Genomic DNA, 20,621 nt, shown 5'->3' on the forward strand with positions numbered 1-20,621 from the left:
AATTAAACAGCAATTACAGGGTGACAGATTTTTGCCGTTCTGCAGGTTCTACAGCGAAATCTCGCGATAGCTGCGATCAGAACCACTTGTGTGACGACATAGTGGTGACAGATCTCTAATCTGTAGCTACGGCTACGTCCCGAGACCGAGCGGTAGGAGAAAATGGCGTTCACATTCGCGGCCTTTTGTTATATGCTGGCTCTATTGCTCACGGCAGCACTTATCTTCTTCGCGATTTGGCACGTAAGTATCAATGTTTGTTCATCACCGTCGTGTGTCTTGTTCAACGCCACCGAGCCGATAGAGCGGGCTAACGTTTACATAAGGACGGGCTTTGTGATGCGTGGTTCGCAATCCACTGTGGGTTCGCCGCCGGTCGACTGAACGCATATCCTCTTTTTCATTTTATGGCTGAGAATCCCCTCTCAGGTCCGGGGTTTCGGGTCCATAATGACAATGTGTCCCCGGGAACGGGTCCGATCTAGAATGAATGGCCCCCTGTCGCAAGCTAACGGTAGCACCTAGATAACAGAGCAGCCTGTCACACACAGTTGTTAACCACCCATACGTATCGCGTCCATCTGATCGGTCATGTTTGTATACATGTGTAATGAGGGCTGTTATATTAACCGGGCTGTTATGTTAACCTATTATAACGATCTGGACGCTAGCTGGAGCTAGACATGCTAGCCGGCTAACGCCGCCTAACCTCTTGACGGGAGTTAATCTCGTGACGTCATGGTTTAGTGATTTCTACTGACTGTAGCTCTGTGGTATAACTGTTTACACTGAACGCATGAAGATTAAAACCAAGACTCATTGACACACACACACACACACAGTTTTGTAAACTGAAATCGTGGTAATATTTGCATATATTTTGTGTAATATTATAATGTCCCTTTTGCCTCTCCAGATAATCGCCTTTGATGAGCTGAAAACGGACTACAAGAACCCTATAGATCAATGTAACACTTTAAACCCGGTAAGTGACACGTCAATAGTCGGCCATCTCCCCTTTCCTCTTTCAGCGCATGCTCTTCTGCTTTTGTTTAATGTTATTTCAGGATGAGTTTATGCGTCTTGTAGAGATTTTAACTTGATTTATCTGCACCGTTCTGCTAACTAAACTGTCTTTTATAAACCAGCAGTGATGTGTCCGCTCTCAAACTCTAACGCATTTATTCTTTTGGTTTTCTAATCTGCTTCTTTTTTTATTTATTTTTTTTCATTTTTGTTAACGGCCAAAAGACAGTTGAAAAGGTCAAAAAGATTAAAAGAATCAAAATTGCATTGAAGGTTTGTACCAAACTTTAAAGAATGCCCGCTCAGTACAGTACAGTCTGCGGTATGTCATTCTGCACGGTAGAGTGTTTGCAACGGTTTTTTCAGTTAACTAATCGAAAAGGGACGAGACTAGATTTCATCTAAAGGCGTGCGTCGGTCCAAGCTTGGTAGCATGGCGGTTTTTGAGTCTTATGGGTGTAAAATCCCGTGGTTCGATTTCTTTCCACCATTTTATTTTTACAAACATCCCGCTGCAGCCGTATTGCCAAGTTTCAAAAAGAGCCGTAGCTTACCTGGAGGTTTAATTAATCAAAGAGCCTGTTGCTGTTAACCTATAGTACAGAGGCCTATGTGCACATCAACACATTGGACAGCAGCGCCCTCTAATAAAAAATGCAATCATTTATTAACGCACATTCTCCCCATGTTATGATGACTCGAGGCACTCGCGTGTTAACTGAAAAGACTTGCAAATGCTCAAGACATGCATGATCTTGATTATAACCCCCCCCCCCCCCCGTTTGCATTTGGTGTTTTTATAGTTATTGGTAAGTTATCAATAAACTTATAAATTCAGCCCACGGAATCCATCTAGATTTGCAGAAATATTTGGGGAGGTTAAGATGTTTGTTTTTTTATGGTACGAACAAGTGATGAGATAGGTGCTTGTTGGACGTCAATCTTAATTCACTTTACTGAATTTACTTTAAACCCCTCCCTGTCTCAAAGGTATCTGTTGGAGGCAATTGTGATTTTAATTTGATTTAAAATGGGTGGATTTTTTTCTTTTTGGGCTTTAAAGCTCCAGAAAATCACCTGGGGTTCGGGCCAGATGGCAGTGGAGCACCACGACTAGCTCAGCAGTATCTCAGGGGGCCCTGATTGGTTCATGAACCTTAGAAGTGGGAGGGGGCTCGCCTGTTAACCAGAATGGCCTATTTCTGTCCCATCGTGGTCAGTCGTCTCAGCGGTCCGCAGGTCCTTAACATAACGCTCAATCTGAACTTCCGCTCGATAGAGCGATCGGCTGGTCATACATTTCTGGCAACACAGTGCAGGATTTCACCACCTCCACCCCCCCCCCCCCCCCCCCACTCTGCACCTCATCCACCCCCCACTCACCTCTCCATCTGTGGGCGTGTGGGGCTCAGCCCCCACCTGGGCTCTACATGCATGCATGGCTTCCATGTGGCGACTCCATCTGTCTGGGCCTGGCCTCCCCCCCCCCCCCCCCCCTCCTCCCAGTAGCCCCAGTAGCGGGTGTTTCCATCACTGGCATGGTCCCCCCTCTCCTCATCTTTAGAGTGTTCAGATGAGCCCTCCTCACGGTAGAATAAGGGGGGATTGTTGTTGAGATGAACCAACACAGCCTGCAGAGCTTAGCTTCATATGTGTCGCTGTAGAGTCCTGACGTTTGTACCCCAGCAGTGATGCATGATGCTTAACATGGTGTCAGCACTGTTGGGTAGATCTCTCTCTCCCTCTCCCTGTCTCTCTCCTTCTGTCTCTCTGTCTCTCCCTCTCTGTCTCTCTCTCCTTCTGTCTCTCTCCCTCTCTCTGTCTCTCTCCTTCTGTGTCTCTCTCTCTCCCTCTCTTTGTCTCTCCCTCCTTCTGTCTCTCCTTGTGTCTCTCCCTCTCTCTGTCTCTCTCCTGTGTCTCTCTCCCTCTCTCCTTCTGTGTCTCTCTGTGTGCCTCCCTCTCTGTCTCTCCTTCTGTCTCTCTTTCTCTCTCTCTAGATATCTTTCTCTGAAAAAGCCGACTGGCTGCAATACATGACCTTCTATCCATGCCAGTCCTCCACCATGCAAATGCATTTATTTCAAAGCATCCATGCCGCACGGAAGGCAGCTTCAAATAGTGCAAGGACCGATGTATGTCAGGCCTCTAGCCTCTCTCCTCGCTGCGCTTTACTTGTCCTTCGTGAAGGTCAGCCTGCCATTTAAAGACTTTAAATCAATGTGCTCCTCGTTAGAGTGCTAGGGTCGTCTCTTCAACACAATCAGTGGCTGCTTAGTTGTAATTAAAAAGCTAGACCCCGCAGTTGAGTTTAACGATTTAAGACAACCTCAGCCTACCAGACAGAGACAAGTGTCCACAGCCTGCAGCGGTCTGTGCTCCTCTCCTCAGACGTTCCGTCCCACCCCTCTGACTGTGTTTGTGTTGTGTTCGTAGCTGGTTCTGCCGGAGTACCTGATCCATGTCTTCTTCTGCGTCATGTTCTTCTGTGCGGCCGAGTGGCTGACACTGGGCCTCAATATGCCACTGCTGGCCTACCACGTCTGGAGGTGGGTGATGCTCTCAAACAGACTGTAGCAACATGCAGCAGTCTTAGGGCTAGGGTTTTTACTGCTTATTTGACTTGAATCCCAGTCTAAAAGGAAAACCAATGAGAGCAGATCATTGCAATTGCATGCAAATTAACACCAGGTGGCTCTTTAAGACACACAAAAGAACAACAATTGCAATAGACCTTTCACCAGAGGTGGTGTTGGTTGTGTTCAGCTGACTTAACCCCTAACCCGCATCCTCTCTGGTTTAGCATCTACTGGTTTTATCTTGCGTCTGTTGTCGTTAACCAGTTTACCAGTTAGACGCTTCCATTAAACAAATATATCTACATGAAATGCATAGACTACGTGATGAATATGGGACCCAAAACCTTAGTGGCAGGAGATGCACTCCGAGCTGAACCGTGTTCTGCAGTCTGCCTGTAGGCGTCCTAGAGCCATACCTGATCCAGAGTCCTTATCCTTACCTGCCCCATGATCACACGGATCTTCACTTAAGTAGCTGTGGATCAAAACCTCTGCTAAATACCTAAAATGTTAAATATTTTGCCAATAGTTTCCTAGCTTCATAATCAGTTTGAGGTTTGTCCTGTAGACCAATGGAACACCTTTTTAGCGCTGGTTCTGATTGGTTGTGACTGTGCTGCAGGTATATGACCCGGCCAGTGATGAGTGGGCCTGGACTGTACGACCCCACCACCATCATGAATGCCGACATCCTGGCCTACTGTCAAAAGGAGGGCTGGTGCAAGCTGGCTTTCTACCTCCTCTCCTTTTTCTACTATCTCTACGGGTATGCTCACCATTATAGCGCTGTTTTGAATTTCAATGCTTTTATTTTGAAGGAGTCAGGAGTAGATCATTTTTATGAACTGATAGCCGTCTTATTTACCTCTATCTATGGGTACGGCACTATGAATCTTTTTAGCAGATTTTTCAAAAAAAAACAACTAGATTTTCAAAGTAAAAGCGTGGTACCCCTTAACGTTGCATGTTGTCTCTTGGGCCTCCAGGATGATCTACGTGCTGGTGAGCTCCTAGGCCGGCTGACGCCCAGAGCTGGACGGTCTGCATGTACAGTGGACGCCCAAACAACGCTGACACCTTGGGGGAGGGTCCCGGCTGCTGGAAGGGGAGGAGCCACACACAAACACCGCCCACAGAGGACTAGAACTAACCCCAGCTCCGCCTCCCTACACGGAGCTGGGGGCCATCTTGGCAAACGTTCAGCCCTCTGTCCCACAATGCAGCGCTCCTTCTGCTAGCCCCGCCCTTTAAATTCAATGAAGGAACAAGAATGTTTTTTTTTTTTTTCTCTTTTTAACTGTGTGGTGATTTAATGCTTCAGAATTTTTTTATTGTTTATTGAATTTCCCTACTGTTGAACGTTTACAGTGAAGTTAATAGAGGGATTTGAGCATTTAAGGGTCAAGCTCCATTATGGACCTGCTGTTCTAGAATGCTCCAAATTAGAATCCAAGCTTTATAAAATTGATATTAATTGAACCCCCCCCGCCCCCATGATTTGTCAGACTAAATTTATATAAAGTGTGAACATTAATCTCTCTCCCATCCATGCTAAGCTTGTGCACTAAAGTCCAGAAGTTCAACGAGGCAACATGTCTCAAACCCGATCTCTTTTCAAACCAGATTGTCCCTTTATACCTCCTCGAAACCAGTGTGACACCTGATTCAACTCATGTCATCATCATCATGAAGCTGTCGATGTTTAGGGTGTTCTTTGAGATTAATCGGTCTGATGTGACACATTCAAGGCGGTCTGAGTAGAGTGAGGGACTTGATGATTTGGGAGTAAGGCTTTTCTTTAGAGGTTCTCTAGCTGGAGGTAGTCTCATTACCTGGCCCGTCTGAGTGGTCCAGGAGATGTTTCTGCACCGACTGCCAACGTGCCGGACTGTCGACTACCTCTCCAGTTTAGGATTCATTCATTCTCCAAATATTCCAACCTTTTGGGAGTGTGTATTTATTATTTTGCTTTGTACTTTGTCTTGTTCTGGCGTTGTGCTGTCTTTGGTGTGGGCGTTCGACACTCCTGGCTCCTACACTAAACGAGCATCCTGGACCGCTCTTATTCACTAAAGTCTCCTACGTCACGGCTCGTCTTTAGGAAGGGCGTGGCAGTTGAGCGCATCATTTTTATTTGGATGTTTCTCTTGGACCCCACCGTGTTACCATCTAGGAAGAACCAAGACTAGTTTGTTTGAATCAAAATAAAAATCGTATCCCACTACACCATTTTGTGGTATGTCATTGAAGCCAAAGGGGTTTAAAGGAAAGACGGGCCAAAAAAAAAAAGTGTGATTCCTTGACTTCTTGTATCAACAGGTTTAAGACGAAAGATCTTATAAAACCGTTCCTGGTTTTGCTGTTGCGTTCCTTCAGTGAAAGTCTCCAAGCAGCCATTGAACAACATGTTGAAAAGTTAACGTTCTCCCCATCACTATGCTGCATTAATTCAGCAGAATTCTAGTCTACACGTTGAGCATAATGCTAGAGAATGTGCTTAACATTAGCACTAAGGTGTTTTCAGGTAAAATTTATTTTTAAAAAGGACTAGTCATTGCGTCAGGAGTTGGGGGGCCAGATTTTGCAAAGGTTCAAAAATCGAATTTGCATCCACTTAAAGTGGTTCCTCAATAAATATTTTTGCCTTTAATAGTACACCTACATAGACAAATGTCTTCACTATAAACATGGCAAAACCAAAACGTTTTATGAATTTGACATAATTGCACAGCAGAAATTAACCACTTCCATATTTATTTGAAAATAACCAAATTCCATTCCCTACATATTCAAGGAGTTCCATATTAAAGAGTATCCATTTAAAGTGCAAACATCTGAGTTCCAAGCAAACACACACATCCATAGAAGATGGAGAAGCTAAAGCTCGCTATTATTTAGCCTGTTAATGCTAGGCTGTGGCTCTTCTGGGATACGGAGCGCTCCAGAGTTCTCACCTGGAGACCGAGCGCTCCACCGTGTTCTCTCGGCTCTGCTGGAGCGCCGCCTGCTTTTCCCGAAACTCATGGAGGAAGTTGTATTGCTGTGTGAAGAAGAATACAAAATCATTACTAAAATCATTAAAAAACTAGGGAAAAATGCTGACACATCCAACTGCCCTTGAGCCAGAGCAGGGATTCGTCCTATGGACCATTTCCAAGCTGAGGACCTGCCAATCTGAGAAGATTCCCGTTAACACGGGACACAACGTATGAGTGGTGTACATTGCTCCTCCACTTGTAACCCTAGATGACGCCTCAGTCATGTGATCATGCCAACATGTGTCATTGTTATACAGACTGTGTGAGGCTGAGCAGTTGTGAAATGTGCGAGTCTCACATTTGTCACATCCACAGAAATCCTTAACAGGAGATAAGATGCGTTTCTATTTCATGGCCTCTCACTAACATTAACTGCAGAAGATACCGGCAAAACCCATGTGTCTCGGCACCATGCACTGCGGCTACGGATGCTTTGGTTTGTCGAGGCCTCACCTTGACAGTCTGGATTGCTCCTCCCCCTCTCAGCTCCCGGAGGATCTCGATGGCTTTGTTTGCCGTCATGGTAACGGACAGCTGGAGCAGGAGACAGGCGGCGACTGGACAGGAAGTACAGACACAGGATTACACTCCCACTCACACACACTCATATTCACTCTCACTTTCTCACTCACTCTTCAAATAAATATATTCTTACTTAATCCGGAGCGCCCCAAACCTCCATAACAGCTGAAAATAAGAAACACAGGAGTGAGCTTCTATGTGTTTTGAGAGTGAGAAGCTCACTCAGACCAGGAGACTATTAGAAGCTAGACGTAAACGTAGGATACCACTAGAGCTTGAGGGGATGGCTAGGTCAATCAAAACACTCAACAGCAGGTACATTGCGAAAAGACTAAATAGAAGTCAACAGCAAAAACATAACTTTTTAAGTCCTAGCACTCCTACAGTTCTGCTATCACTTGAAAGCCGCTCCGAAATCGATGGCATGCATCAACTGTTCCGTGCTTCTGTTTCGTTGACGGCAATGTATAGTCGGTTAAATTATTGGCAACAATTTTTTTTCTAGATTTACATTTATACATTTTCATTAATATCCTATAATTATGGGGGAGTGGTATTTGCCGATGGAGCCACGATCTCATTGGCTGACGGATCTGTTGCAGCCCGAAAAGTTAAAATTCTCAACTTCTGAACGCAAGAGACGGAGCCGACGGAACGGACGGACCCACAGTGCATTTTGGGATCGCCCCATGCAAAGTTAATGAGATCTGTCAACGGACGGATGCAGCCGGGTCCGTCGGCAGATGGCCGAGGGCGTGTCTGACGTATAGGGGACTAGTATTTGTAGACGCATACTGCAGCCAATCAAATCACCTCCCTCTACAAAGCCAATGTGTGGATATTAATACAAAAGAGGAAACAAACAAGGTGACTAAAAACAATCCTATTATCCCACATTTCTTTAAAAATATATAACGGCCGGATTTTTCCTGCTTCTTTCTGCTTGTTATTGCAACATGGATCCAGGAAACGCGTGGAGTGTATTTGCATAACCGCGATCTGATTGGCCGACGGATCCGGCGCTGCCTGAAAAGTTGAACATTTCTCAACTTTTTGACGCCGGCCACGGAGCCGAATGGACGGACGAACCCACAATGCATTTCGCGAGCGCCCAATGCAAAGTCAATGAGATCCGTCGACGGACGGAGGTAGTGTGAACAAGGCAGTCTTGTTCACACTACCTGATACCCGATACAAATTCCACCGATACTGCCTAAAATGCAGTATGGAAAGATACTGCACCAGAGAGGTTCCGATACCGGTATCGGTATCGGAACCTCTCTGGTGTGAACGCCTACTAATTCCTCCGACGTTCGCACCAGAGTGGTTCCGATACCGGTATCAGTAGTGGAACCACTGTGGTGTGACCGCGCCCCGCGCCCCTTCAGACTCACTGGATCACGGTGCGGCGGTGGTCCTCCAGGCTGCTCTGGAGCTCCTCGAGGATCTGCCCGCACTGCTCCAGCTCGGGGGCGCCCCCGTCGGGGAAGGGCAGGTGGTGCACCCGAAAGCCCTGCCGGCGGTAGGCCTCCAGCAGGGAGGGCACCCGGTACATGTTCAGCTCGCCGCGGGTGCAGAACACGAACACGTCCTGCACGCCCTGGTTCTGCAGCTCGTCTGGGCGCCGCGGGGAGGGGGGGGGGGTTAGGGAAGGAGTCAGACACGATCACCATGGAGACGGATCAACACCAAAACAAACAACACGCATGCCGTTTAAGAAGGAGGCTGAGCTGCTGTGTGTCCCGTGTACTAGTGCCGACGAACGGTGCAACTTGTTTGAAGTTCAGCCAGGATCTACTCCGGCTCCATCGTCAAGATCAGTGAGCTGGTGAAAATTATACTTTAACCAGGCTGAAGTACCAAACCGCAGGCATCTCCTCGCGACGGAGGGAAGGTCACACAATGGTCGATCAAAGCTCTGCTATTCAGGGGAAAGCTTTGGAGTCTGGTTTTGGTGAACTTTGCTTTGTCTGATGATCAAACTGCACATTGGTGGGACCCGCCAACAAACGCTACGTGTTGTTAGACCAGTTTGAGGACAGACTGGGGTTGGTTGTTATATATCCCTGGGAAAGGCTTTGCAGGGATTGCTGAGAGCGATGCAGTGGTTATGAGGGCCTCGGTTCTATCATGTGTATTTAGGTCATGTCGTGTGAATATGTTTTTGGTTATTTGGTGTATATTTGAGGTTCAATGGTGTTTATTTCTGGTTCTATAGTGTGCATTTAATGGAACTTTGGCAGGAGCTTAATTGTTGTGGCAGTCATGAAAAGTGTGCGTGTTGATTTAAGAGCCCTCCATCACAACCTCAGCTTACTGTCACCTGTTCAACAAACCCCGCCCACAACGGTCACCTGTTCAACAAACCCCACCCACCACGGTGACCTTACCAACATCTCTCTGGAGATTTCGTCGATTCTCTTTGAATTTACAGCCTAGAGATAGGAAAGCAAAACACATTGGTGTCAGACATCGGACTTGAAGTAAAATGGATTTAATAGAGTTGACTATTTCATTGTTATGGAATACTTTACCGGGCAGTGCGCATATACCGAGGAACTGCGCTGATTCAACTACAGACAGTGGTAACCTTAGTGAGGAAGAACAAGAATCACTTCAGTTTGTAACACATAGTTTCTGAAGGGTGGGGGGTGGCTGGTTAGGTTAACATGACAAGCAATTCAGCAATTAATTGGACACACACACACACACACACGGTTTACCATGAGATGTGGAAAGGTGTCAGCTGCTCTTCACAGACCTCCTCTTCATCAGAAGAGTCGAACTCACTCGTCCTCATGACGTTAGACCAACTTTAATTGTGACACAAATACGTAAACAATTATCAGGATGAGGTAACGTAATTGTTAGTGTTTGACGAATATGTTTTCTGTGTGTGTGTGTGTGTGTGTGTGTGTGTGTGTGTGTGTGTGTGTGTGTGTGTGTGTGTGTGATCAAAACAACTGGAAGCATATAGCCTATCCATTTGGTCGAATAAATCGTATTTCACTGCATTTCCTCGACATAACTCTCCAATATTACGAAAGGAGAGCATCCCATCAGACACTGACTAACCAAGATATCCTGATGAAGGTGTTTACTTATCCGAGGCTAACCGCAGCCGACCCGACACCCGATACACACACACACACACACGCATGCATGCTTCGTGGCTAAGCTAACGTCACCTTGCAATAGCCCAACACACCGGGTCTAAGCCAAATAGCCTGGCAACCGAAATGTCGATACGATCAACTGAATATGTATCATCGATGTAAAAGAGTAGGATTGAAACATACAATCGTTATTTCTCACCAATCATGCAATCGAGTCAGCAGTTTTGACAGCTGGAAGTGCTTCGTTTTTAAAAATCCTAGGAGGAAGCTCCCAGCCAATCACAGCGAGGCGCTGTTGTTGGCCGCGCCCCCAGAGATGCGCTCCAGGATAATGTCCGCAGAAATAACTTTGGCCCTTTCCCAAGAAGACCTCATCAAAACGTTCACATCTGAATTTACCCCTAAAGGTACCTGGTCATAAAAAATACTTATAGAATTGATTATGATGGACAGACATCAATAAACAATAACAAGAAAAGTGTACAACGTTTTCTATTTAAAATCTATTTCAAAGTGGGTAGGTGAATGTTCTCCTTATATACAGGCCATGTATTCAACCTCGGAACAGGGGTGATACAGTAACGCACTGTCAAGTCGTCCTGGGGTTTAAAGAGTCGGAGAAGCACTGGGCAAGAGGAGTTCTGCTCCGCTGGGTCCGCGCGCACCACTCGCTGTGTCCGCGCGCCACCGCGCCCTGTGTCCACGCGCACCACGCTCTGTGCCCCTGCCGCCCCTCGCGCCGCAGACCCGTTTAAAACATGAGTGGAAAAGTTGTTTTCTTCCTCGAGAGGCGGATGGCGGGTCTGGGATTATGGCAGGCGACGACGTCTCACGTCACTCAGGAACCGCTCCATTAAGGTGAGTCTATTTTAATCTTTATCTTTATTCCGCTGTGTATTCTGCTTTCCTCCTTGAGATGCGTTGATATCTGCGGACTATATGACGAGGCTAGGACATAAACACTCTAGTTTAGATTTAAGTTTAATATCTTCTCAAAGTGATAATCAAACGTTTATAAAATCAGTTATTAATCCAGTAAGCCCGACTTCCATATAATGCACGAGGGCCAGGCATTATTATGATGGGACATTATACTCGTTATCAAACGTGGAGGCGTTAATATTCTGATTATACATATATTACTATTATTATTATTATTATTATTATTATTATTATTGTATAAATGTGTTTTTTATTTTTGGGGGGGCGGGGGTTATTTTCCGTCTGTCCAGAGCTGTTGGCTCCTCGCGCCCCGACCTCCCGCGGGGCTGAGCTCCTTGGCTCGCGAGTGACTTCCGTTCTGCTGGCAGGGGACACGCACGAGAGTGGGTCGCTTTCTCTGAACAAGCTGACATTACAACCCACCACACACACACACACACACACACACACACACACACACACACACACACACACACACACACACACACACACACACACACACACACACACACACACACACACACACACACACACACACACTTACGTCGCCCATAATCACAGCCGTTTGCAATGTTCTAACTTTAATGCTGGAATCGATATTTGTTATTCTATTATTCTATTTTATTAGAACCCGTATATGGATACATATCTTTTATTTTTCTATCTGTTATGTTACTGTTGTTTGAGACTAGTTAGCATGATGCCCATTAATATCTCGCTTCACTCATGGGCAAATGACAAATCAACCTGCGAAGGTCCAGGAGTATGTGAATAGTATACGTACGGGTGGGTGACTTCTGTCAGAGAACAGAGAATGACTCCTCTTGTGTTGGACCTTTGTGTCCCTGACACCCGACCCTCCCGCCTGAGAGGAGAGACTGGGTGAACTGGGTGAACACAGACTGGTTCAGGGGCTTCCCAGCTCAGAGCCCTGCTTCTCTGGTCTTTGTCATGTAAAATCCCTCCCCATCACGTCTACCATCGATAAGACAACTGGGAAAACATGACCCGTGCAGCACACACACCTGATTCGTGTGTGTGTGTGTGTGTGTGTGTGTGTGTGTGTGTGTGTGCGCGCGCGAGTGCGTGCGTGTGCGTGTGCGTCTTGTTTGTGTTCCCGCTCTGTAGGTGATGAAGCCCCAGGAGGGAGAGCTGGTGGCGGAGATCTCCAAGGTATGCTAACTAGCATGCTAGCCTAGCGCTGCCTAACGAGCCAACGTGGGTGGGGACACCTGACCCTAGACGTGTAGGGAAGGACTTGGTTCTTCATCACTATACAGCAACAGCACACACAATGGAGGGTCTGTTTCAGAGTCATAGGTTCTAATTTTAAAACGGGAAGTTATTTTGACTTTGTTGTAACTCAATCAGAACTTAAGTTGGAGAAACAGCTCTAAGGATATATAATTGTGTGTATTAAGATATATAATTTATAACTGCTTTGTAATAATAGGGGTTGTGTCTTCTTTGGCTGGTTCTTTTGTATTTATCTTTTATACTGTAAGGTCCTGAAAGTCATCCACAAATACAATTATGTTATTACTATGATTAATGTTACTGCTATTATTATGATCATATGGATGATCCTGATGATTATTGCGACGATCTTGATGATTATTCTTCTGATTAAGGGGATGATGCTGATGATTATTCTTCTGATGATTGGGATGATCCTGATGATTATTGATAAGACCCTAATGATTATTCTTCTGAGTAATGGGATGATCCTGATGATTATTCTTCTGATGATTGTGATGACCCTGACCATGACGGCCGTGACTCTGATGGTGGTGGTCTAACCCCCTGAGTGGTCTCCCCGCCCCAGCTCCAGCTCATGGTCTCGGAGCTGAAGAGCGGCTTCTCCAGCGCGCTGCTGGAGCTCAGCCAGATCCAACATGGCGACTCGTACCTGCGGGAGGAGATGGAGGAGAACCGCCAGAGCTGCCAGAAGAAGGCACGGCGCCTGGAGACCCTGGTGGAGACGCTGAGGGTGAGAAGGTCCTCCTGGCCCCTGGCCCCTCCTGGCCCCTGGCTCCTGGCTCCTCCTGGCTCCTCCTGGCCCCTGGCTCCTCCTGGCCCCTGGCTCCTCCTGGCCCCTGGCTCCTCCTGGCTCCTGGCTCTCACACATCTAGAGGGACTCATGGGGGGGGGGGGACTGAGAATAGGCTCAGGAGGTAGGGTGGGTTTGCTGGTAACCGGAAGGTCGCTAGTCCGATATCCGGCTCCTCCTAGTGTGAGAGTGTCCTTGAGCAAGGCACCTCACCCTAACTGCTCCTGACGTGCTGGACGTCGCCTTGCGTGGCTGACACCGCCGTCGGTGTGTGAATGTGTGCATGAATGGTTTATTGTTAGCCAATGTTATAAAGCGTAGTGAGTGGCCACTAGTTAGAAAAACGCTGTATAATTCCAAGTCCCTTTATCCTTTACCAATTACTGAGAACACTCTCGGTTTGAGGTTGTCGTTTTATAAACCACATTGATGGAGGATCTAAACACTGCTTTGGTCATTACCCACCAGGAGGAGCTCGGCTTGTTGCAGTGTCAGATCCTACAGCTGGACATCAACAACCGAATGAGGGCCCAGCAGGAAGACAAGGGCCCCACCACCACCCAAAAGGAGAGGTACTCAGACAGCCCCAGAGTTAAATTAGTATCAGAAGCATCTTTAGATGACCCTGAGTGCGTACCTTCTAAGCATGGGAAGTCCAAGTGGGAATCAAACCCATAACCCTGGCAGTGTAAGTGCCATGCTCTACCAGTTGAGCTAGCTGGGAACACTCGCCTAAAATTAAATGCATTACAGTTGTAGAAAAGAACATGGTAATGGAGCAACATATGATGTTTACTCTTTTTACTCAATATCTACATCTTCGTATGCCTTAAGATAAACCAACATCCAACTGCTGGAACAAAGGTCACTGAAATAAGTGTGTCGGATTGGTCAGGATTAGACTCATGGTACTCGTGGTACCAAGTGATGTCACTTTGCACCACTTTGAACTGCAATACCCATGGTCCACCAGAGGGGGTGCTGTGTGATTTTAGCGTTGGGTCACTCTTTAAATTAATAATATATTAGAATAATGAAATAATGATGAAACCCTATTGTTGATGATGGTTTGTTTGTCCCACTGTGATTGGCCAGTGAGCCAGGGGAGGCGGCCAGGGGAAAGAGGCAGTGTGAGGGATGTTCTGGACAAACGCCACCCTCGTCTTCCTCCCCCAGAGGAAGGCTCCTGCTCCACTCCTACCTGCAGGGCCTCCGGGCGGGCCTGTCTAGGGAGACGGGTGAGACGCGGCCGCGTGACGACCGTCCACCTCCATCTAGGACCTGTGTGTGTGGAGAACGTCAGGGATCCGGTTCTGATCCGGATCTGAATCTGTATCATAATCTGTGTGTGTAGATGCATGCAACTAGATCTGAATCTGGATTTGAATCTAATCTGTGTGTCTGTATGTAAACACTGAGATCTGGATCTGAATCTAAATCTAACTGGTGTGTGTGTGTGTGTGTGAATGTGTGTGTAGTCAGTGGAACCCGGATCTCAAATTAAATCTTCTATGTGTGTGTGTGTAGACACTGGCATCCGAATCTGATCTGTGTGTTTATGTGTATGTGTATGTGTGTGTGCGTGTCTGTGTGTGTATGTGTATGTGTGTGTTCGTGTCCGTACGTGTGTGTGTGTCTGTGTGTGTGTGTGTGTGTGTAGACGCGCGCCAACAGGTGGTGATGCAGCTGCTCCACTCGGAGTGGGAGTACGTGTCCACCCTGAACCATCTCTACGACAAGTACAAGAACAGCTCTCAGATAAGCCGGGAGCCCTAGTGAGCACCACACCCACTCTACATGTTCTAGATCTAGACCTATATATCTATAGTCTTCATCAGGGAGCCCTAGTGAGGACCACACCCACTCTACATGTTCTATATCTAGACCTATATATCTATAGTCTTCAACAGGGAGCCCTAGTGAGGACCACAGCCACTATACATGTTCTACATCTAGATCTATAGCCTTCACCAGGGAGCCAAAGTGAGGACCTACACCCGCTCTACATGTTCTATATCTATAGTCTTCACCAGGGAGCCCTAGTGAGGACCACACCCACTCTACATGTTCTAGATCTATATCTAAATAGTCTTCCCCAGGGCGCAATAGTGAATAGTAAAATAATAGTCAAAAGTAAAAAGGTCAGTCTTTGTATCATTACCGTATCCTCACCTGATTTAGCGTAACGGTTTCTGCTTCGTCCTCTCCAGTCAGTCCTACCTGCAGTTCGTGGACCAGATGCTGCAGCGACACCTGGTGTTCAGGAACACCCTGCAGGAGCGCCTGTCCGCCGAGCACTGGAAATCTTTAGTAGGAGACCTGCTGGTGCAGCTCATTGGCCACAACAACGTGAGTCACGGAGGGTGACTCAGGGGACCTCCCTCTCTCATTAGGCCACCATGTGTTGATGAGTTAGTTAGTGACGTCACATGTGGGCACGTCCACTCCCGATGATTGACGGTTAGCTCAACCTACCAACCTGGCCCGGTGGGCTGTACCCACTGGTAGGCGGAGCTGTCCGTCATACCTGAGGATGGACACTCCCACAAGTGATGTCGGCATGTAGCACAGGAGGTAGAGCAGGTTGGCTGGTAACCGGAAGGTTGCTAGTTCGATCCCCGGCTCCTCCTAGTGTGAGAGTGTCGAGGTGTCCCTGAGCAAGGCACCTTACTGCTCCCGATGAGCTGGCCGTTGCGTGGCTGACACCGCCGTTGTTGTGTTGTTGTGTGAATGCGTGTATGAATGGGTGAATGTTAGATAATGGTATAGAGCGCTTTGAGTGGTCACTGGTTAGAAAAGCGATGGATAAATGCAACGCATAGACCATGTCCCTATAAGGTTGATTTAGTGAGGGGTGGGCAATAGGGGACATTTTGTTTGATGGTAAAATAGGGCCCCTTTAAACCTGTCTGAGTGATATGAGGGTGAACGTGGAGGATGGTGACCTCTCTGTGCCCCCCAGACGGCCTTCATGGACGTGTACATCGGATACACCACCAGCCTGGCCCGCTTCCTGTCCCTGGAGCTCCAACGGGGAGACAGGACGCAGAAGAAGACGGTAGGACACACACACACACACACACACAGACACACACACAACCACGTGCACAGACACACAACCACGTGCAAAAAACAACACACCACACACCCAAGTGCACACACACACACACACAACCACGCGCACACACAACCACGTACACACACACACAACCACGTACAAACACACACACACAAACACACACACACACAACCTAGTGCACACACACAGGCACACAACCAAGTGCACAAACACACAAATACACTTACCCAACCACGTACACACACACAGGCACACACAACCACTTCCACACACACACACACACACACACACACAACCACGTTCACACACACACCCCAAATTGCACTCACACACACACACACACACACACACACACACACACACGGTGTAGAGTCAGAGCAGGTATAGACCGAGGGAACAATGCACAGTTTGCTAAAGCTAATTCCGTCTGTGTTCGGCCATTTTGGCCGCTCTGCACATTTCCTGTATAATCATCAAAAAATACGAGAGAGAGCGAAACATGTTTAGGATCTAGTAGTTACCTCCAATAATGGTTAAGGATACTGTAAAAATAAATAAATATATATATAATGATGTTATTAATTAATATCATTAATTAAAAAATATATATTTTTTATGTATATTTTTTATAGTGTACTTAAAATATCACATGATGTAATATCACTCTTTGAGAAGCGAGGGCTGTGACCACAGTCTCCATACGCTGTCCCCGCCCCTCAGAGAGATCAGACGGAGCGGGAGGAGGGGAAGCTGCTCTCCCTGCTGCTCGCACCTGTCTCCCGTATCCACGGTTACCTGGGACACATTCAGGTGAGTCACGGCGGCCCGTTGGTCCGTTGGGCTCCGGTCCAGCCACACCCACCATCCTTTCAGAGGACGACCAGATGGGCCTTTGGGAAATAAATGAACCGATACACAGAATGTTCAGTAACGCGTGTACAGATGTACAGTGCTAAGGTCTGCGTGTTGGTTTTGGAGGGGATTAAATAATGTTAATCCAATGTCGCCGTCTCACCTGGGAACGATTGGACCTCCTGCAGTGTCAGTCGTCCGCCACTGGGGGGTTCTCGTGGTTCAATTCATGTTTTCTAATCGTTCTTTCAAAGATGTTCCGTTTATTAAGAACTGAGCATTATTTTTCCGGATCTTACGTGCCAAAGATGAAGTCAAACTCGGACAGTGTTTTTGCGGTGGTGATATTGGAGATCTTCTCCCTCTGGTTGGTGTTCCTTTGGAGCAGAACCTGCTGCAGTGGACCAGCCGGGACCACCCGGACTGCAGCCTCCTGCTGGGCTCCGAGAAGGTCCTGAGGGAGACCCTGTCTCGGTGCCACAGCATCCTGGAGCAGGACGTCCAATGGGAAGAGGAGGCTCATCCGACCAATCAGAGGTCAGGGAGGGAGGGTAGAGAGAGTTTAGCCCGGTCGTAAACACAGTAAACAAACTGTCTATCAGCAAGTTGCGTTTTGTTCTCTGTTCAGATACTTCTTTAGCTTGCTTTACACCTACATATTTAAATTCAGATTGGCGGTATTTAGCCACTGAATTGTGTTCTCATGGCACTGAACATAAGTTGGGGTTGTTATGACATCATATTGAATTTCCTCGACTTTATTGTGTCATCGTGACAGCGGGAAATGCTCTGGCGGCCCTCCCGCGTGCGTGTCATCTGCTAGCTGCTGTGCGCGGAGTCAGCAGTGCCAGGGCCCAGCAGGGCCAGCGGGGCCCACAGCCAGAGACCAGAGGTAACTGTCGCCCCCTGCTGGCTGAATACAGTATGGCGCTCAGTAGGAAAATAACCCGCATGGGTTCTGACGTCAGCTAGACAATAAAACTAAGAATGAGAAAACGTAAACAAATGCTTGGGGATGCTTCTATGAAACAGAATGACCACTTAAAAAACCTATCGGCTACTATTGTTTTGATTATGATAGGACTTTATATTTAGACATAATTGGATGTTCCACATTAATTGGCCTACTATTAATAATCTATTCTCAGCGTTTTACTTATGAAGCGGTATATTTTAGATAAAAATATCTTACACTAAATAAATTCATGTATGTTTCCATAAATTGAAACATACAATCAAACATAAAGCAGCATTCAGAAGTGTTTAAACCCTCTGAACCCAGAGCCCTGAAACCAGAGCCCTGAACCCAGAGCCCTGAATCCAGAGACCTGAATCCAGAACCCTGAATCCAGAGCCCTGAATCCAGAACCCTGAATCCAGAGCCCTGAACCCAGAGCCCTGAATCCAGAGCCCTGAACCCAGAGCCCTGAACCCAGAGCCCTGAACCCAGAGCCCTGAATCCAGAGCCCTGAACCCAGAGCCCTGAATCCAGAGACCTGAATCCAGAGCCCTGAATCCAGAGCTCTGGGTTCAGGGCTCTGGCCCCTCCCCCCTGGGTCTCCTCTGAGCCTTTAGCAGCGACCTTACCTCTGCTCCCTGGTTTCCATAGAGACGAGCAGGCTCCGCCCCAGGCCGCGGGCGTCGCCATGCGGTGTCCCAGCATGCACCTGGAGTGCTGGTCCTGCAGCCCCGTGAGCCGGAAGCGGGACCGGCTGGCCCAGGGGGGCCCCTCCACCCTGGGGGGCCCCTCCACCCGGGACCGCGGCATCACCAGCTGCTTCGCCCCCCCTCCTCCTCCTCCTCCTCCCCTCCTGTCCCCCCGGGCCCCCGGCGGCCTGCGGCCCCCCGACACCCCCCCCACCGTCTGGGAGACCAGCGACTCGGGCCAGGGGACGTCCAGCCAGCCCACGGGCCGGGGGGGCCCCGACGACGCCGAGGACGGGGAGACGGACCAGGACGACACCTCCGCCTTCGACTACTCCTCCGTCACCTCGGGCAGCCCCGACGGGACGCTGCGCACGGGCCCCGGGGACAGCCACACCGGGGGGGACGATGAGGAGGAGGAGGAGGAGGAGGAGGAAGAGGAGGAGGAGTGGGAGGAGGAGGACAGCCAGGTGCCGGTCCTCCTCCGGCCGGGCTGCCAGCGGAGGAGGAGGGAGGCGGACCGGGAGCGCACGGTGTGTCTGAGGTGGCAGATCCCCCGCCTCACCCCCCTCCCGCCCGACGGGGGGGCCGCGGCGCCAGGGCCAGGGCCGGGGCCGGGGCCGGGGCCGTGCACGGAGGGGCCCTGCCGTGTGGGGTCCTACGGCAAGCGGCTGGTGAGCATCAAGAAGGGCTCGCCGCCGCTGCACCCCAAGAGTGCCTTCCGGCCCATCTGGGACGACCCGTCCAAGCAGGTCCCGACGCAGGTGAGACTCCGCCTCCTCTTCTGGGGGGGGGGGGGGGGGGGGGGGGGGGGTACCTCCTCCGACATCACAAGTGGGCGTGTCCACCAAGATGTGCGCTGGATAGACCAGTCGACCAGCCTACCCAGTGGACTGTCGCTAACGTTGCTCAACTATCCGTCATACATTCAGGTTGGCACGCCCACTTGTAATATGTCACCTTTAATCACAGGTACAGTCTCAAAGGGCTTAACAGGCCGTATTTTTATGACACCCCCCTGACCCTAGCCCCCCAGAGGGCAAGAAACACTCCCCTAATTAGCAAGGAAGGAATCTTGAGAAGGAACGCAGTATCGGGGAACCCTCCTTCCAGGAATGGTCAGGAGTGCAATGGGTGCCATAATTGACATGGATACAAACATCTAATTTGGAATAAAGCTGTTAAATGACCCAAAGTCAACTCTTTTACTGCACCTCCTGGTGATCTTTACATCAGTCCTGTCTCTTCTGTTATGTTATTTTAGTGACATGCCGATTCAAATATTACTAGATTTAAAGTCCTCCAATCCCAAGACTAACTATCATTATTTTAAAGCAGGTTTTAAAGCTGGTTTGTAACCTCCTCTCCCCGTCTCCCAGGCGGACCCGGGTCCAGACAGGGACCCCAGGACGGTCTTCGTCCCCGTCCCGGGTCCAGAGAGAGACCCCAGGCAGGTCTTCGTCCCCGTCCCGGGTCCGGAGAGAGACCCCAGGCAGGTCTTCGTCCCTGTACCGGGTCAGGCCCGCCACACCTTCCAGAAGTTCAGCCAGAAGAGAGAGGACATGAGGTGAGACCAGGGCCGCGTTCCAACAGTCCCTATGCAGCGAACTCACTCTTGCTCGCTACCTCAACTGCCATGACACTCATTGCTCCAGAGGAGATACTGTATACTCGACAAGCATTAGGATTGAAAAAACATTGGAACATACTCCAAGGGCGTGTTCCAAACTGAAGCGGGAAGATACTCATTAACCCTGAATGTTAATGAATGAACAG

At 48.6% G+C, this 20,621-nt stretch overlaps 2 protein-coding genes across 4 annotated transcripts; one reads left to right on the forward strand and one right to left on the reverse strand.

The window, feature by feature from the left end:
- Positions 1–104: 104 nt before the first annotated feature.
- cnih1 (cornichon family member 1) lies at positions 105–5,831 on the forward strand. The gene is made up of 5 exons (XM_079752804.1): positions 105–243; positions 917–985; positions 3,460–3,572; positions 4,225–4,368; positions 4,589–5,831. The coding sequence occupies exons 1-5, from the start codon at positions 163–165 to the stop codon at positions 4,614–4,616; spliced, it is 435 nt and encodes a 144-aa protein (XP_079608930.1). The 5' UTR covers positions 105–162; the 3' UTR covers positions 4,617–5,831.
- Positions 5,832–6,347: 516 nt separating this feature from the next.
- Positions 6,348–13,234, reverse strand: cdkn3 (cyclin dependent kinase inhibitor 3). 3 transcript variants are annotated; one of them, XM_079752803.1, is made up of 8 exons: positions 13,130–13,234; positions 9,886–9,975; positions 9,697–9,752; positions 9,553–9,597; positions 8,557–8,779; positions 7,296–7,327; positions 7,094–7,197; positions 6,348–6,642 (listed from the first exon to the last, which is right to left on the reverse strand). In XM_079752803.1, exons 2-8 carry the CDS (start codon positions 9,960–9,962, stop codon positions 6,553–6,555), a joined length of 627 nt encoding a protein of 208 aa, XP_079608929.1. In that variant the 5' UTR covers positions 9,963–9,975; positions 13,130–13,234; the 3' UTR covers positions 6,348–6,552. The 3 variants fall into 3 exon arrangements, with proteins under 3 accessions (XP_079608929.1, XP_079608928.1, XP_079608927.1); XM_079752802.1 differs by lacking the exon at positions 13,130–13,234 and adding an exon at positions 10,462–10,533; XM_079752801.1 differs by lacking the exon at positions 13,130–13,234 and adding an exon at positions 10,478–10,524.
- Positions 13,235–20,621: the final 7,387 nt, after the last annotated feature.

This window comes from Pollachius pollachius (genome assembly GCF_949987615.1).
Source record: "Pollachius pollachius genome assembly, chromosome: 15".
Lineage (NCBI taxonomy): Eukaryota > Metazoa > Chordata > Actinopteri > Gadiformes > Gadidae > Pollachius > Pollachius pollachius.

What these genes read in the sequence shown, in the direction of transcription:
- cdkn3 (XM_079752803.1), bottom strand. Translation starts at nt 9,962, where the DNA reads ATGAGGACGAGTGAGTTCGACTCTTCTGATGAAGAGGAGGTCTGTGAA. An exon ending in CACCGCCGCACCGTGATCCA is followed by an intron (nt 7,328 to 8,556) that starts GTGAGTCTGAAG and finishes TCTTATTTTCAG; the next exon opens with CTGTTATGGAGGTTTGGGGC. An exon ending in TTTGGGGCGCTCCGGATTAA is followed by an intron (nt 7,198 to 7,295) that starts GTAAGAATATAT and finishes CTTCCTGTCCAG; the next exon opens with TCGCCGCCTGTCTCCTGCTC.
- cnih1 (XM_079752804.1), top strand. Translation starts at nt 163, where the DNA reads ATGGCGTTCACATTCGCGGCCTTTTGTTATATGCTGGCTCTATTGCTC. An exon ending in TCTTCTTCGCGATTTGGCAC is followed by an intron (nt 244 to 916) that starts GTAAGTATCAAT and finishes TTGCCTCTCCAG; the next exon opens with ATAATCGCCTTTGATGAGCT. An exon ending in TTTTTCTACTATCTCTACGG is followed by an intron (nt 4,369 to 4,588) that starts GTATGCTCACCA and finishes TTGGGCCTCCAG; the next exon opens with GATGATCTACGTGCTGGTGA.